At 41.1% G+C, this 17,873-nt stretch overlaps 1 protein-coding gene across 1 annotated transcript in view; it reads right to left on the bottom strand.

Annotated features, from left to right (window-relative positions):
- Positions 1-17,873, bottom strand: part of CACNA2D4 (calcium voltage-gated channel auxiliary subunit alpha2delta 4) — a 208,277-nt gene that overhangs the window by 131,313 nt on the left and 59,091 nt on the right. The window contains 2 exon segments of the mRNA XM_070754863.1: positions 5,710-5,723; positions 10,138-10,265. Of these exon segments, the coding sequence (XP_070610964.1) occupies positions 5,710-5,723; positions 10,138-10,265 (142 nt within the window).

Genomic DNA, 17,873 nt, shown 5'->3' on the forward strand with positions numbered 1-17,873 from the left:
GTGTTTCACTTCGTGGAAGAAGAAGGGCTGTGACGTTTCTTCACAGCTGCAAGTTAAGTACTTAAGGACTGATTAAGGGAATTGTACAGACTACCAGGTTGTTTTGGGACAAGTGCTCTTTGCAATACAAAAAGAGTGCTTAGTTTATTTTGAATTTTATGATAAAGAACATTGTTTTGAATTTTCAAACATGTGTGTGTCTGAAATTTGTACCCTTGAATTTTCGGGAGGCTCCTACCAGAGAGCCCGGCAGAACAGTGGGGAAGAATGTATGGGATAGAAGGGAAGAATCCTAGTCCTCATGGGGAGCGGGAGGAAAAATGTACAGGTATTCCTCGACCCTACAACTTTTTCTTTAATGACAAAAGTGATTTATGACCATGCTGAAGTTGCAGCAGCCCCATGGTTACATAATCAAAATCCGAACGCTTTGCCATTGGCATGTATTTATGACGATTGCAGTGCAGGAGCGGGTTCCTCTTACCTTTTCCTACTAATGCGCTGCGTGCACATCACATGCACGTCCCCTAGTGCGATTTTGCTTCCGTGCATGTGCAGAGAGATGCATTTCCTTCTGCGCATGCTCAGAGAGCTGAAAAATGGCCGAAAATTAGAAATAAAAGATGGTGGCACGTACGGGCCGGCAAAGACAGGACCAGAGCCGTCGTGCCAAAATTGCACAATTGGCGGGCCACTACCAAAGCAGCACACCGGATTGCCTCGGTAGAAACCCACTTCTGTTGCAGTGTCCTGGGGTCAGTAGTGGGTTGCCGCTGGAGCAGTAAAGGACTGTAGCAAAAATTGAACTGCGTGCGCAGATTCAGATGTCCTGCGTGCGCGGGTCCCAGTAATCCTTTGCTTCTGCGCATGTGCAGGAAGCAACATCTCATGAGAAGATGCGCATGCATGCAAGATTTTGGTGACTTTTTCCTTCCGCGCATGCGTGGAAGTAAAAGAAATCACCGAAATCTCTCTGGTGCGCACCTCCCCTCGTGGGATTTTGCTTCCTGTTCATGCGCAGAAGCAAAATCTCACTGAGACATGCACGCGCACATGCAGGACACCTGAATCTACATGCGCAGCGCAGTAGTAGTGGTGGTAGGGGGAATCCACTTTTCCCCGGGGCATGTGATCACCTTTTACGACCTTCTGATGTGCAAAGCCAACAGATTCACTTAACAGCCACATTACCAGCGATGGGCTACAAGCCGGAATGCTAAATTGCGCTCGTTGCCATGGCTCATAAGTTCTTGCGGGGCCAGAGCGATTTTTCTCCTGCACCTGTGGAGGTAGCAAAATCGCATATGGAGCTGCAGGTGTGCCTGTGTTTTGGTGAGTTTTTTTGCTTCCGTGCATGCCGAAACACAGGTGCAGCTGCAGCGCTCCTTGCGCGATTTTGCTGCCTCCACAGGTGCAGAAGCAAAATCGCGCTGGCTCCGCAAGAACTTATGAGCCGCAGCAGCAAGCGCAATTTAGCATTGCAGCTCGTAGCCCACTGCTGCACATTACTAATTTAACTACTGAAGTGATTCACCTAACAACTGTAGCAGTAAATGGTTGTAAATGGAGCAAACCTCATGTTTCGCGCGTAGTAACAGGAATTTCGGGCTCAATTCTGGCTGTAAATTGAAGATAATCTGTATCAGGAATCCTCCTTCGTTTGATGGCTATGTCTCTGCATGTTTTTGATAGGGAAACATGGGTATGCCTGAATCTAATGGCTTGTTCTGCCAGTAGGAGATTTAAAAAGAAGTAAGAAGTCACTTTGGGTTTCTGATCACCAAGAAAGATGCCTTGATCATCCTGACATGCAGTAATATCATAAAAGTGCCTAATGTTCAAAGCTAGAATTATGTCTGCATTTCCCAAATCAAACCAAAGAGTCCTGCTTGCTTATTCATAAAGCAGCCCTAATGTCAGTGTTTTTGCTAGAAAAATATAGATGTCTGAATTTGGGAATGTACTTATTTTAGGGCTATCCCACTGGGTGAGATCATCCAGGGGCATGGGGTGAGGTATCATCAGTATGCGGATGATACCCAGTTATACATCTCCACCCCATGTCCAGTCAACGAAGCAGTGGAAGTGATGTGCCGGTGCCTGGAGGCTGTTGGGGTCTGGATGGGTGTCAACAGACTCAAGCTCAACCTGGATAAGACGGAGTGGCTGTGGGTTCTGCCTCCCAAGGACAATGCCATCTGTCCGTCCATACCAATCTAAATAAACTAAACTAAACTAAAATCCCCTTAGCAAAACAACTGTTTTTCCACACTGATGTATAATGAACTGTCAATTTGGCGGGTAAAGTACAGCTTCAGATTTTCTTCTTCTTCTTTTAGCTCTCTAGTCTAGAACACTAAATATCTCTAATAGGAAATTACTGTGGGTGTCAACTAGTAAAGTTAACACCATTTCCTGGTCAAAAGAACTAAAGGTTTTAGAGGGGAGGAACTGTGCTTCTCTATCTGCATATACAGTGGTACCTCGTGATACGAACCCCTCGTGATATGAACATTTTGAGATACGAACCCGGGGTTCGGAAATTTTTTGCCTCTTCTTACGAACTTTTTTCGACTTACAAACCCACCGCAGATCTTAAAATGGCACTCCGCCCGGCTGTCACCTTTTGAAAGAGCCGGGGGGCTTCTCGGCATTCTCCCGAACCCAAACCCAAACCCAAACTTTTGCCGAACTTTTTGGGTTCGGGTTCGGGAGGCCGCCGAGAAGCGCCGCTGCCCGCCTGTCACCTTCTGAAACAGCCAGGGGGCTTCTCGGCGTTCTCCCGAACGCCGAACCCGGAAGTTCGGCAAAGGTTCAGGTTCGGGTTCCGGAGGCCGCTGAGAAGCACTTGGCTATTTCAGAAGGTGACAGGCGGGCGGTGCCGCCCAGCGGAGCGCCGTTTTTGCAATCAATGGCGGCGTTTTCGGCCGATCTGGAGGCTGAAATGAAGGTGGGGAATCCCAATAGGGAATTCCATGGGCGGAGCTTTGACGTCACGAAGACGTCCTTCCTGGAGGCCACGTTTCATGCGTGGCTGTATCATTAACTCTTGTTCCGAATCCAAGGAGGAGCTAGATAATTGATCTCCTTCTGAGCTGTCTGCCACACTCTCCTCCTCCCTGTCCCTTATGTCTTCTTGGTCAGAGGAGCCTTCATCATCAGATTCCACCGGGAGCAAAACAGACCTGCGGCATGTGGATGTCTCCCCCACATCCACAGTCCTTGGGGCAGGAGCTGGGCCAGAGCTAACCACAACAATTATCAGGGGATGTTTTATATTGGGTGAAACAGGGTAGATAATTTTACACCTGTAGTTAATCAGTAGTTCGGATATTCTTGACTTGCCATCAAGAGTTAGCTCTGGACTTCAGAGTCTGCATATCTCATTTCAACATTTTTTCTTCAGTTTATCAAAAAGCACCATCATTGCTTTGAATTTGCAATGCATTTGATTTCCCAAGGGTATAGATGGAATTAACTGGTTTTGGGAGGAGAGGGATTATGTTTAAGTTCTCCAAGGAGGAGTCAACTAATTTATTGGTTGTTAAAAAGTTATGAAAAAGTTTGAGATTTTAAATAAGTTTGTAAGACAGGTATCACGTCAAACACTTGTATCATCTTAAAGGGATATTTTTGTCTACCAAGTATTGGTTCATCAGAATAAGAGACTTGGAAGAGACTGTTGAGTCTTCTAGTCCGATCCCCTGCTCAAGCAGGAAACTCTATAACCATTTCAGACAAGTGGCAGTCCAGCTTCTCTCCTTGAATAGTTTCCATCCATTGTTTCTCATCTTGCCTTCTGATGCTTTGGAAAATAGTTTGACTGCCTCTTCTTTGTGGCAGCTCTTCAACTGTTGGAATACTGCTATCATGTCTCCCCTGGACCTTCATTTCACTAAACTAGACATACCCAATTCCTGCAACTGTTCTTTAGTCATATGAACATAGCATACAACCCTCTAATCACCTTTGTTGCTCTTTTCTGCACTTTTCCCAGAGTCTCAACATCTTTAGTTTAACAATTCATTAAAGGTTACAGATTCCCTACTGTAACTCCAATAGTTCATTTTTGATAGATGAGCGCAAAATGACTAAACATATAATAAAATGTTTTCTACGTAATTAGAGAACAGTCTTCTAAATTTCTTTGTGCAAGCTTTTGTGGTTATTATACAGAGGCACATTGAGTCACATTGCAACCCACTTGTAGTCTGAAGTAGGATAGTTGAAAAATAGGTCCACCTCCTCATCAGCTGTCTTGGAGAGCATAGGTTCCGAATCCAGTGGAGGCTAGCTAGTTTATTTATTTTATTTATTTATTTATTTATTACTTAGATTTGTATGCCGCCCCTCTCCGAAGACTCGGGGCGGCTCACAACATGTAGTAACAAATCATAAGCAATCAGACAATTTAAAATATTTAAATATTTAAAAAAAACCCATATGCTAACAGACACACACACAGACATACCATGCATAAATTAAACGTGCCCAGGGGGAGATGTTTCAGTTCCCCCATGCCTGACGGCAAAGGTGGGTTTTAAGGAGTTTACGGAAGGCAGGAAGAGTAGGGGCAGTTCTAATCTCCGGGGGGAGTTGGTTCCAGAGGGCCGGTGCCGCCACAGAGAAGGCTCTTCCCCTGGGGCCCGCCAACCGACATTGTTTAGTTGACGGGACCCGGAGAAGGCCCACTCTGTGGGACCTAATCGGTCGCTGGGATTCGTGCGGCAGGAGGCGGTCTCGGAGATATTCTGGTCCAATGCCATGAAGGGCTTTAAAGGTCATTACCAACACTTTATATTTCCTTGTGTTGTACAACTGTTCCATGCTGGGGATATTCTGAATATTGCTATTTATGTTTTATTGTAGTTTTCCTCAAATTACAATTAAAAAGCTAAAAATTAATGGAAATTGAAAAAATAAAAGAATAAAAAATAGTGTAGGAAAAAAGAAAATAAAGAAAAATAAGAATATAGTAAAGAAAAGAATTTTCATCACAAAAAGTATGAACAATTTTAGCAACTTATCACGTTTCTTAAAATGTTTTCTTCTTCCTATATGCCATTTGATCCTTATCACCAAAAGTCCACTGAAAGTTGATAAAGGTAATAATATACCTATTTTGAATGTGACCAAATAAACCATCTTTATATTCATTTTAAGCATTCTTGATAATTAATCCTTCAAATAATGTCCTAGAATTTGATTTCTTTTCTTATTTCTTTTTTTTTGTCTATTCTCACACATTTTTTCAAAGCTTTAATGTCTCTTTTATAAATCCAATGTAGGAAAATTATTTAAGTCACCCTTTTGATTTATTATTTGCTTATCTCTTTTAATTATAAAGACATCGTCTGATTTTATTTATATTTCTAGTTTGTTTGTTTGTTTGTTTGTTTGTTTGTTTATTTAACTTTTATGCCACCCAATCCCGAAGTACTCAGGGCAGCTTACAGCAACAGTATGAATACAATAAATAGATACAAAACAGTAATAGAAGTCAAACATTATCTAAGGCTAAAACATTAACAAACTAAAACCCCTTAAAAAAGTTATTATAAGAAATGGCATGACTTTTTTCCCATGACATTCTTGTAGCCTGCCATTTAAAAAATCTACTTCCTGATTAGTCTCAGTTTTGACCAGTAAAACCTGCTCCTCCTCCATAACATTTTTTAATAGATAAACACAGTCTATCTACAGAGCCACATTCTTAAAATTAACTTCTGGGACCATTTTTCAAAAATACCCTTCAATACATCCGGTGTTAAGGTATTTTTCTGCATTCTTCATTTGTAAATCAAATTTAAGTACTCTTCTTTTTTAATTATGTTTAGTTCCCCTTAATGTCCAATCAAATCTTATTTTTTTTAAAAAAGAATTCTAAATAAAGGCATTTTCCTATAGGAAGGATTCTCATAACTAATTGCAAAATATTATTTCAAATCCACCTGGACTTCTGGTCCATTTGTAACTTCCTAAATCAAACTTCTGATTATTCTTTTTTCTGTTTATTCCAAAATAACTTTTTAAAATTCTTTAAATTTTTATTTAAAGCTTGTTTTGCCAAGGATTAAAGAAAACAAATGCAGTGTTGTAAAACTTGTTGACCCAAAGGTTTGTAATAGCTGAGAAGCAATTAACAAGCAATTTCCAAAAGTGATTAAAAAGGAAACATATAAAGCCAATTTCTTTTGAAAAGGTGCAACTATCCCCTTCTTCCTCAAAGTTCTAATCCTGCCAGAGACTCTTATGAGGAACAATTGTATGGAGCGCTTGTGGGTAATCTCAAATTCTCTCCTTGTGCAGACGGAAATTACAAAGGGCTGATCTACTCATTGCCTGCTATTCATTCCGCAATGGACATCACATCTACTTTTAGTAGAGCCATTTCAATTCACCATTTTTTATTCAGAAGTCTGAAAGATCAGATTTCTGATTATATTTTTCCTGACTTTCATTCATGACTTTCTTTCCGGTATATTACTTACTTAATGTTCCATGCAACAGAAGGGATTTTCTTTCTCTTCCTTCACAGTTACAACACTTGTCACAATTTTGGCTTGAACCTAAGAACCCAATATGTCCTGAACATAATTTTGCAGCTTCATTCAGTTTTAGCATCAGCTTTTTTTGCATTAAAAAAAACAACCCTTGCAAATTTATATTTGAGAAAGGGGGTTGTCTTTAGTCTTCGTTCTGTATTTGTTTTGTCTTCTTTTTAATGTTAATAATTAATAAAGATATATCTCTATCTCTATCTCTATCTCTATCTCTATCTCTATCTCTATCTCTATCTCTATCTCTATCTATATCTCTATCTATATCTATATCTATCTATCCAACAGACCCAACAGAAAAACATATAGCCCCTCTCTGGTACAAAGCTGAAGGGATCAGATCTGGTGGCCTAGAGGTTAATTCTCTGGCAGAGGTCCCAGGATCAAATCCCAGTAAGGGTTCATCTAGTTGATGAGGCCAGAACAAGGCTGAAATAGCACTATCCTAGTCTCCAGCAAGACCCGAGGTGCCCTAGAACAAGGACAGAAGCACCAGCCTGAAGATGACGAGTGGGACCTCGTCGAAACGTCGCCAGAAATGTCTAAATCCTACACGGGAAGAAACCCGAATATACCAAGACCGTCATACCTGTACCCGTGAAAATCTACGAAAACAAATATATTACACGGGGCAAAACCCGAACTCAGAACAATCTACATATATATATATATATATATGTGTGTGTGTGTGTGTGTGTGTGTGTCACATGTTTTTGCTGAATTTGAAAATTAAGGGAGTCTAGGATAGATCTATTTTGACCTTATTTTGGCCTCATCAGCTAGCCATACCCACTGGGACTTGAACCTGCAACCTTTGCCTTGTAAGGCCTAGAATTATCCTCTAGGCTACAGTATCCTATATATATATAAAAGAAGTAAATATATTTTTGCAAGACTTCCTGCTGCTGCTGCTGTATTTCATTGAAGACTTCAAACTCCATATCTATTGGCCTGTGGCTGGCTGGTTGGGCTGGTTAGCTGGTTGGGCTGGCTATCTTCCGAAAGTGCAGCTCTGACAGTTAGCAGAATATGTCAGGTCAGGTATGAAACCAGATCATCAACCTGCAGCTCTGCAAAGTGGTATGGCTTTGTGGGGCTATCTTCGAGAGGCCCTTCACTAACTCTGGATTCAAGGTCTAAGGTTTTTCATCTTTCAATCTCAGGAGCCTTAGAATCCAGTTGTATTGGTCTGACTAGCTTAAATAGTAATAAACAGATAGCTGATGAAGTTAAATGGAAAGGAAACTCAAGGGCAAGAGAAAGTTTAGGTATTTCCATTCAAATCCTGCATGCGCTTTAAATTTCCAGTTCGCCTTCTTTGCTCCCCAGTCTTGCCTTCCTTGTTGTTGTCTTCTCCACCCACCTTCTTCCCACCACAATGCCAAAAAAAGATTCACAGTTAGCGCATTATGCACCATCATCATTGTGCATTGATTGCAGAAAAAAGGAACAGGAAAAACCCCTTTAGATTCATTTTTAACCAGCGTATATTCACCAGACTTTATAAACCTTTTCCTCACTATGTCTTAGTTTCTTATACATCAATAATATTCCTATCCAGTGTCTGTAGAAAGATAACCTTGTATGAGCTGTTGGCTTACCATGATTCCAGACTCTAAAATCTAATGACTAAATCCAGTTGGATGAATGTGGATGATTTAGGAAAAATGGGGTTTTAAAATTTTTAGATTTTTAATATTAGATTTCTTACATGCTTTATACAGTGATACCTTGTCTTACAAACTTAATTGGTTCCGGGACGAGGTTCTTAAGGTGAAAAGTTTGTAAGACGAAACAATGTTTCCCATAGGAATCAATGGAAAAGCAATTAATGCGTGCAAGTTCAAAATTCACCCCTTTTGCCAGCTGAAGCGCCCATTTTTGCGTTGCTGGGATTCCTCTGAGGCTCCACACCATGGGAAACCCCACCTCTGGATTTCCGTGTTTTTGCAATGCTGCGATTTCACTGAGGCTCCCCTCGCTGGGAAACTCCACCTCCAGACTTCCGTTGCCAGTGAAGTGCTCGTTTTTGCGATGCTGGGATTCCCCTGCTGGGATTCCACTGCAGCATCGCAAAAACACAGAAGTCTGGAGGTGGGGTTTCCCATGGAGGGGAGCCTCAGGGGAATCCCAGGAGCACAAAAATGGGTGCTTCGCTGGCAACGGAAATCCAGAGGCGGGGCATCCCAGCGGCAGCAGTGAGTTTGTAAGGTGAAAATAGTTTGTAAGAAGAGGCAAAAAAATCTTAAACCCTGGGTTTGTATCTTGAAAAGTTTGTTTGACGAGGCGTTTGTAAGATGAGGTATCACTGTATTTGTATTTATGCTGTTGTAAACCACCCTGAGTTGGTTGAGAAGGGCAACACAGAGAAAGAAAGAAAGAAAGAAAGAAAGAAAGAAAGAAAGAAAGAAAGAAAGAAAGAAAGAAAGAAAGAAAGAAAGTGTTATGTCCTTAAAGAAATCAACGGTTAAATCGCTGATTGGTCAAAACGCGGCTTGACTTAAAAGAACCGTCAAAAATAAACTGCTGTCTGTAAATGTTCCCGCCTAAAGGAAAGGTATAAATAGGGCAACAGATTAGCTGTTGCCCTTGTTGGGAGTTGGTTGTTGTAGAGAGCGTTTCCTGTGATTATGATGAATAAAGAAAACCTGTTGAATTGAATAAGTCTCTGAGTACAGACTTAACAGAAGAAAGAAAGAAAGAAAGAAAGAAAGAAAGAAAGAAAGAAAGAAAGAAAGAAAGAACCTGGATCAATCTTTTAATGTATGTCCTACATTAAATTGGTCGATCTTTTAATGTATATCCTACATTAAATTACATTGATTATGAGCTCCAGATTGAGGGAAACACAGGTAGACAAATTGTTAGACTGGTGTGAGCAGTTCCTGTTTGCAAAATCTGGAGTAGCCTTCCCCTTCACCATCCCTCCTCAATGCGTTTCTAAAATACCTGTTAGGTGATGTTACACACATGTGTTTGAAAATGGTGGACTGAAGATAGTCCCACAAGAGTTGATAACTGCAGCAGAATGAAAACCCAGTTAGTAGAGATAAACCACAACTGTTCCAGTCAGGAACCCTTTATATCTCTACAAGCATTGAGATATTCTTGGATTTGCAGAAAGCTGCTTATTGAACAGGGGTGCCACTCTTTTGGCTATAAAACAATCAGCACAAATCCGTTGTGAGCTGCACTCATGGAAAACTAATGGCCCCACCGTCGATAGGTTGGGATGAAGCAAGGATTGAAAATATTCTCGCTTCCATTGAAATCTGTCTTTTGATAGGCTAAGCGTCAGCTATTTCAAGGCACAATAGAGCCGAGGTGGCGTGCAGTACTGCAGGCCACTGAAGTTAACTGTAGATCTGTAGGTCAGCGGTTCAAATCTCATCACCTGCTCAAAGTTGACTCAGCCTTCCATCCTTCCGAGGTGGGTAAAATGAGGATTGTGGGGGAAATATGCTGGCTCTGTTAAAAAGTGCTAACATGTTGTAAGCCGCCCTGAGTCTAAGGAGAAGGGCAGCATTTAAAAAATAAAATAAATAAATAAATAAATAAATAAATTCATGGTAGTTACCTGCTTCTTCCTCAGAAGAGAGGCTATAAATGAAGCTCCCTGGAGGATGTTCAGCCGCTCGGCGATACCAAAGGGGGAAGTGGTCCATGGTGAAAATGCTTTCCTTATCATAACGGGTCAAAAAGTTCCTAGAATTGAAAAAAAAAAGGAAAAGGAAGAAAAGCAACATGATCAATATCGGGTCCCTACCGGTATGGATGAGGATGCCACACCGCTAGTAAAACTGGAGCTGCGTGCAGAGCTTTGGGTCTCTATGCATGCGTGCCAGTGAGATTTTGCTTCTATGCATGCGCAGAAAGTAAAATCTTGCGAGAGGACAGTTGTGTGTGAGATTTCGGTGATTTTCTTTTTGCTTCTGCACATGCGCAGAAGCAAACAAAAATCATCAAAATATCAGGTGTGTGTATAGGGAAAGCAAGTAGGATGCTTGGCTGCATAGCTAGAGATATAACAAGCAGGAAGAGGGAGATTATGATCCCCTTATATAGAGTGCTGGTGAGACCACATTTGGAATACTGTGTTCAGTTCTGGAGACCTCACCTACAAAAAGATATTGACAAAATTGAACGGGTCCAAAGACGGGCTACAAGAATGGTGGAAGGTCTTAAGCATAAAATGTATCAGGAAAGACTTAATGAACTCAATCTGTATAGTCTGGAGGACAGAAGGGAAAGGGGGGACATGATCGAAAAATTTAAATATGTGAAAGGGTTAAATAAGGTCCAGAAGTGTTTTTAATAGGAAAGTGAACACAAGAACAAGGGGACACAATCTGAAGTTAGTTGGGGGAAAGATCAAAAGCAACATGAGAAAATATTATTTTACTGAAAGAGTAGTAGATCCTTGGAACAAACTTCCAGCAGACGTGGTAGATAAATCCACAGTAACTGAATTTAAACATGCCTGGGATAAACATATATCCGTCCTAAGATAAAATACAGAAAATAGTATAAGGGCAGACTAGATGGACCATGAGGTCTTTTTCTGCCGTCAGACTTCTATGTTTCTATGTCCCTTCACAAAATGTTGCTCCTTGCACATGCGCAGAAGCAAAAATATAGCTGAAATCTATCTGATGCGTGCATCCACTTGCAAGAGTTTCCTTCCTGCGCATGCACAGCAGCAAAATCTTGCAAGGGGATGCGCACACACCCGCATGCCAGAGACCTGAAGCTGCACAAGCAGCGCACCAGTACCAGCGGTAGCAACAACCCCTGCCTGAACATGATCATTTCACATGATCTCCAAAACACATTTTGAAAAACATTTTCCTTTTGATCCAATGAAGTATCTTGGTTTGCACTTATACCACCAGGCATGGGGGAGTTGAGACACCTTTCTCCCAGGCTTTTTTAAATACTTTGTTGTATGTTTGGTATGAATGTGCTGGTTGGTTTTTTAAATAATGATAGGGTTTTATATGTTTTTTAATATTAGATTTGTTCCACTGCTATATTGTTTTTATTACTGTTGTGAGCCAACCCGAGTCTTCGGAGAGGGGCGGCATTCAAATCAAATCAAATCAACTCAACTCAACTCAACTCAACTCAACTCAACTCAAATCAAATCAAATCAAATCAAATCAAATCAAATCAAATCAAATCAATAAAATACACACCTTATCCCAGTGATGGCAAACCTATGGCATGGGTGCCACAGGTGGCACGCAAGGCCATATCTGCTGGCACACAAGCCATTGCTCTAGCTCAACTCCAATGTGCCGGCCAGCTGATTTTTGGTTCCCACAGAGGCTCTGGGAGGATGTTTTTGGCTTCCAGAGAGCCTCCAGAGGGATGGGGAGGGCATTTTTACACTTCCCCGGCTCCAGGGAAGCCTTTGGAGCCTGGGGAGGGCGAAACGCGAGCCTACTGGGTCCACCAGAAGTTGGGAAACAGGCCATTTCCAGCCCCCAGAGGATGGGTGAAGATGTTTTCACTCTCTCTCTAGGCATTGAATTATGAGCGTGGGCACTCATTCTTCCAAGCCCTATGTCTTTGCAAGGTTTTTTCCATTGCTCTAACTTGCTCCGAATGTTTCTTTCCAGCTCTAACTAGGTGCTAATAATGTTCCCAGCTCTTACCAGTTTGCAAGCTCTTTCATTGTTATTCTCTGCAAAGAATATTTTCCAAGCCCTAAGTCTTTGCAGGGTTTTTTCCATTGCTCTAACTTGCTCCGAATGTTTCTTTCCAGCTCTAACTAGGTGCTAATAATGTTCCCAGCTCTTACCAGCTTGCAAGCTCTTTCATTGTTATTCTCTGCAAAGAATATTTTCCAAGCCCTAAGTCTTTGCAGAGTTTTTTCCATTCCATTTTTCGTCTTAGCTCCCTACTCCTATTTTTACCATACTATTTGGTTCCCAAGCAGACTGAAATGCCTCACATTCATAGGGTGAAATTTATCTCATTCACAGTGCATGTCTTCTTCTTTTTTAAACAACAGTATGTTGTACACAAATATGTGTGTCATTTTATTACCCATTACAGAACTCCTGGAAAGATGAACAGGTGTTGTATTTTACAGCTTATAGTTCATTTTATCAACATTTTAGCATATTAAATAAACTGTGTCTTCTAGGACAGATTTAGATAGATATATTAGGTTCTCAAGGCTATCTTTGACTATATAAACCCCATGTTCCTGATTTTAAAGTACTGTATACAAAATAATCAGGATAACCAATCAGGTTATGACCTATAAAGCCCTTCATGGCACCGGACCAGATTATCTCAGGGACCGCCTTCTGCTGCACGAATCCCAGCGACCAGTTAGGTCCCACAGAGTGGGCCTTCTCCGGGTCCCGTCAACTAATCAATGTCATTTGGCGGGACCCAGGGGAAGAGCCTTCTCTGTGGTGGCCCTGGCCCTTTGGAACCAACTCCCCCCAGAGATTAGAATTGCCCCCACCCTCCTTGCCTTTCATAAGCTTCTTAAAACCCACCTCTGCCGTCAGGCATGGGGGAACTGAGATACTCTTTCCCCCTAGGCCTTTACAATTTACGCACGGTATGTTTGTATGTATGTTTGGTTTTATAATAAGGTTTTTTTTAGTTGTTTAGTATTGGATTGTTACATGCTGTTTTTTATCACTGTTGTTAGCTGCCCCGAGTCTGCGGAGAGGGGCGGCATACAAATCCAATAAATAAATAAAATAAATAAATAAAAGAACAAAAAAGATTGATATGGACTGTAGAGGGCATATTTTAAGCCCAAGTTATTAAATACTCTCATGTTTGATATACAGCTAAATACACAGAATTGATCTTGCCTGTTACATATCTGAAAGTCCCTCAGAGAGCAATGCAAATATATCTTTGCAAATCCCACCATTCTTTTTATTTTTCCAATGTGCAATATGCAGGTCAAATGTGAGAATGCATCACACATGCATAATGATCCTTTATGAAAAAATCTGCTGAGTGATAACGGACTGATTTAAAGCAATTTTAGTAATCTGATTTAAAGCAAGATTAAAACTTTTCTTTCACCCAGTAGCTTCTGTTCTAGTGACAAGCCATTTAGGCATAGATTATAGATAGTTTGATGTGCACTGAATAAACACTTTGAAATAGGTCCTGTAAGCATCCAGAGAAGTGTAGTCAGAGTGCACAAAAAGGCAAGGATTGAAGGATTAAACATATTCTCTGTAACTGATGGTAAGAAAGTTGGTTCCAGTGGACCTGCTCCTTTATATTTTCCTTCCTTCCTTCCTTCCTTCCTTCCTTCCTTCCTTCCTTCCTTCCTTCCTTCTTTTCTTGTCAAATGCATAATAACTCTCCACCAACCATATAATGAAGCAGACATATAATGAAGCAGATGGGTGTCAACAGACTCAAGCTCAACCCTGATAAGACGGAGTGGCTGTGGGTTCTGCCTCCCAAGGACAATTCCATCTGTCCGTCCATCACCCTGGGGGGGGGAACTATCAGATTCTGGGAGTTGAAGTCCACAAGTCTTAAAGTTGCCAAGTTTGAAGACCTCTGCTGAAATGGAATCCCTTAAAGTGGTATACAAACCCCCCACAAAAACCCCATACATTGTAATGATGGCAACTGAAGTTGGCAACTTATGTAGTGTGGCCAGACGTCCCGCTTTTAATGGGACAGTCACGCTTTTTCATTATTTAACCCTTTGAAAAATGTCCCACTTTTTCCCCTCCCAACCAGCCCCCTTGGGAAGAGGCTGGACCCTCCCCATCCCAACTCAGCTTGGCTGGAGGTCTCTATGTTTACTTCCAGACAGTTGTGCAGGGTCTTTTCTCACCAGTTTTCCCCGCCCCACCTCCTCTCCTGTCTTCGCCTCCACCCAGGCACCATCGGGGCAGGGAAGCCGGGCAGCTCCTGTGCTGCAGATGTCCCATCCGTCAGCCTCTGAGCCCAAAGGAGGAGCAGAAGCCCCACCCTTTCTCTCCAGGTGAAGCTGCTCCTGGGCCAGAGCGCCTACTGAGCCCCAGGGGAGGGTCTGGGTTTGTGGGGGTGGAGGAGGGAGGGGAGAAGAGGAAAGAAAGGAGAGAAATAAAGAGAGGGAGGGAAGGAAGGATAGAGAGAGAGAGAAAAAAGAAAGAGGGAGAGAAAGAGAAAGAAAGAAAGAAAGAAAGAGGGAGAGAAAGAGAAAAAGAGAGAAAAGAGGAAGGAATAGAGAAACAGAAAGAAAGAAGGAAGGAAGGAAGGAAAGAAAGAAAGAAAGAAAGAAAGAATGTTTTTGCCAACTTATCAGCTCAAAAGCTCTGAGTCTATGGAGAGGGGCGGCATACAAATTTAATAAATAATAATAATAATCTATGTAGTGTAATCTAAATAATAATAATAATAATTGGAAGATACTTAACAATGGAAAAAATTGAGGAAAAGATAATAGAAAACTCTCCCTTTTTGCAGCGATATATTTGAACAGTAGGGAAAAAAAGGAAAACCCACCTATCTCACACGTCACTTCCAAACTTTTGGGGCACTTTTTTTTTTGCTGTTTTTAAAATGTCAGTGCAAACAATTCAGCAATGTCTATAACATCTAATGTTTGCTTTCGTGAGGGAATGTAATTATAAGTAAACATTTCCAGTGGCCTCTCACATTCTTAAATGTCTTGCTTTTCATTGGGTTTATTTCATACGATCAGTTGTCAATTTTCAGCGATGAACAAAAGTTAGAAAGTTGAGGCGAACGTTTTCTGGTAAATCTAATTGTAAAAGATTTATATTGGACTTAATTAAATCTGCAGAGGAGCTTCTATTGAAATTCAAAGTCATTATAGCAATCAAGGAAGAAAATAATTATGAGGCTAAAAATTACATCAGACTTTTCTAAATCCAATATGCAGCACGCATGCCAAATGAAGGTCAGATTGGTTCATGGCAACTGAAAAGGCTCTTAGATAACCAGTCTACCTAAATCATTCCACCACTTCCACCATTCAAGACGGGCTACAAGAATGGTGGAAGGTCTTAAGCATAAAACGTATCAGGAAAGACTTAATGAACTCAATCTGTATAGTCTGGAGGACAGAAGGAAAAGGGGGGACATGATCGAAACATTTAAATATGTCAAAGGGTTAAATAAGGTTCAGGAGGGAAGTGTTTTTAATAGGAAAGTGAACACAAGAACAAGGGAACACAATCTGAAGTTAGTTGGGGGAAAGATCAAAGACAACATGAGAAAATATTATTTTACTGAAAGAGTAGTAGATCCTTGGAACAAACTTCCAGCAGACGTGGTTGGTAAATCCACAGTAACTGAATTTAAACATGCCTGGGATAAACATATATCTATTGTAAGATGAAATACAGGAAATAGTATAAGGGCAGACTAGATGGACCATGAGGTCTTTTTCTGCTGTCAGTCTTCTATGTTTCTATATCTTGAAAATGGGGGTGGTTAGAGCAGGACCATTATGAACGATTTCAGAGAAGTTCTCAAGGTAATTCCCCACCCATTCAAACTCTCTGAGGTTTGAAAAAGAGAGAGTGTTCTGCCGGGCTCTCTGGTAGGAGCCTCCCGAAAATCAAGGGTATAAATTTCAGACACACACACGTTTGAAAATTCAAAACAATGTCCTTTATCACAAAATTCAAAATAAACTAAGCACTCTTTTTGTATTGCAAAGAGTACTCTTCCAAAAACAACCGGGTAGTCTGTACAATTTCCCTTAAGCAGTCATTCAGTACTTAGCTAGCAGCTATGAAGAAACTTCACACCCCTTCCACACACACACACATGTTGCTTTGCTTTGGTTTCAAAGGCGTGAAAAAGCAACAAAGTCCAGCAACACAAGATTCCTGACGAACTCCGATCCACATGTGCAGAAGCATCACCCACGAGCGCAAGCGCGATCTGGTAGCAACGGGTTTTAGAACCCACTACTGCACAACATGTGCTAGTGTCAGATATTAAGATATACAAACACACAGTGGCAGTATTTGTACAATGATTCATTATGAAAGCCTTGTCATTTTGGCTTCATTATGAGGGTGGCTTTTTTGAGGAGATTGCTGATTCAATCAGATAGCTAATATTAAAATATACAATAGAGGGGGGGAAAAAACCCCGAGAAAAATTGTGTTTGCTTCATTGACCTCAGTAAGGCGTTTGTCTGTGTGGCTCATGTGAGAATATAGAATATATTAAGGCTAATGAGTTTGCTTGAACATTTGATTATTCTCTCCTAGGAATATTTATTTATTTATTCATTCATTCATTCATTCATTCATTCATTCATTCATTCATTCATTTATTGGATTTGTATGCTGCCCCTCTCCAAAGACTCGGGGGGGCTAACAGCAATAATAAGACAGCATATAATAATAATCCAATGCTAAAAACAATTAAAAACCCATTATAATAACAACCAAACAGACATACAGACATACCATGCATAAAATTGTAAAGGTCTAGGGGGAAAGAGTATCTCAGTTCCCCCATGCCTGGCGGCAGAGGTGGGTTTTAAGTAGCTTACGAAAAGGCAAGGAGGGTGGGGGCAATTCTAATCTCTGGGGGGAGTTGGTTCCAGAGGGCCGGGGCCGCCACAGAGAAGGCTCTTCCCCTGGGTCCCGCCAAGCGGCATTGTTTAGTTGACGGGACCCAGAGAAGACCCACTCTGTGGGACCTAACTGGTCGCTGGGATTCGTGCAGCAAAAGGCGGTCCCGGAGATCATCTGGTCCGGTGCCATGAAGGACTTTATAGGTCATAACCAACACTTTACAAAAGAACGAGACATCTTCATGAGAAATTCTTATTTTTCTTTATAAGAAATTTTAGAGAGATTACTAGCAGCACTTAACTCACAAATGTAAGTAACCAAAATGTTTAGTTCACTCAAATGCATTCTTATGAAAAACCAAGGCCTGCCTAATAGAGATAGATGGGTGAACTAGTGATATCTAGCAGAAGTATCTATGGCAAAGTAAGGTTTTGTCAAAATGATGAAATGTGCATTGTGACCTCAGAAATGTAAATTCAAACACACATGCTGTTGTAAAGTAAACAAAAAAGCCGTTCATCCAAAACAAATTCTGCCCCTTTTTGTACTTGTGTGCAACATCACGATGCAAAATAGAGTGGTACCTCTACTTATGAACTGAATTTGTTCCATGACCAAGTTCTTAAGTAGAAAAGTTTGTAAGTAGAAGCAATTTTTCCCATAGGAATCAATGTAAAAGCAAATAATGCATGCAAACCCATTAGGAAAGAAATAAAAGCTCGGAATTTGGGTGGGAGGAAGAGGAGAAAGAAGACGAGGAGGACAG

This window comes from Erythrolamprus reginae, chromosome 6, assembly GCF_031021105.1.
Source record: "Erythrolamprus reginae isolate rEryReg1 chromosome 6, rEryReg1.hap1, whole genome shotgun sequence".
NCBI lineage: Eukaryota > Metazoa > Chordata > Lepidosauria > Squamata > Dipsadidae > Erythrolamprus > Erythrolamprus reginae.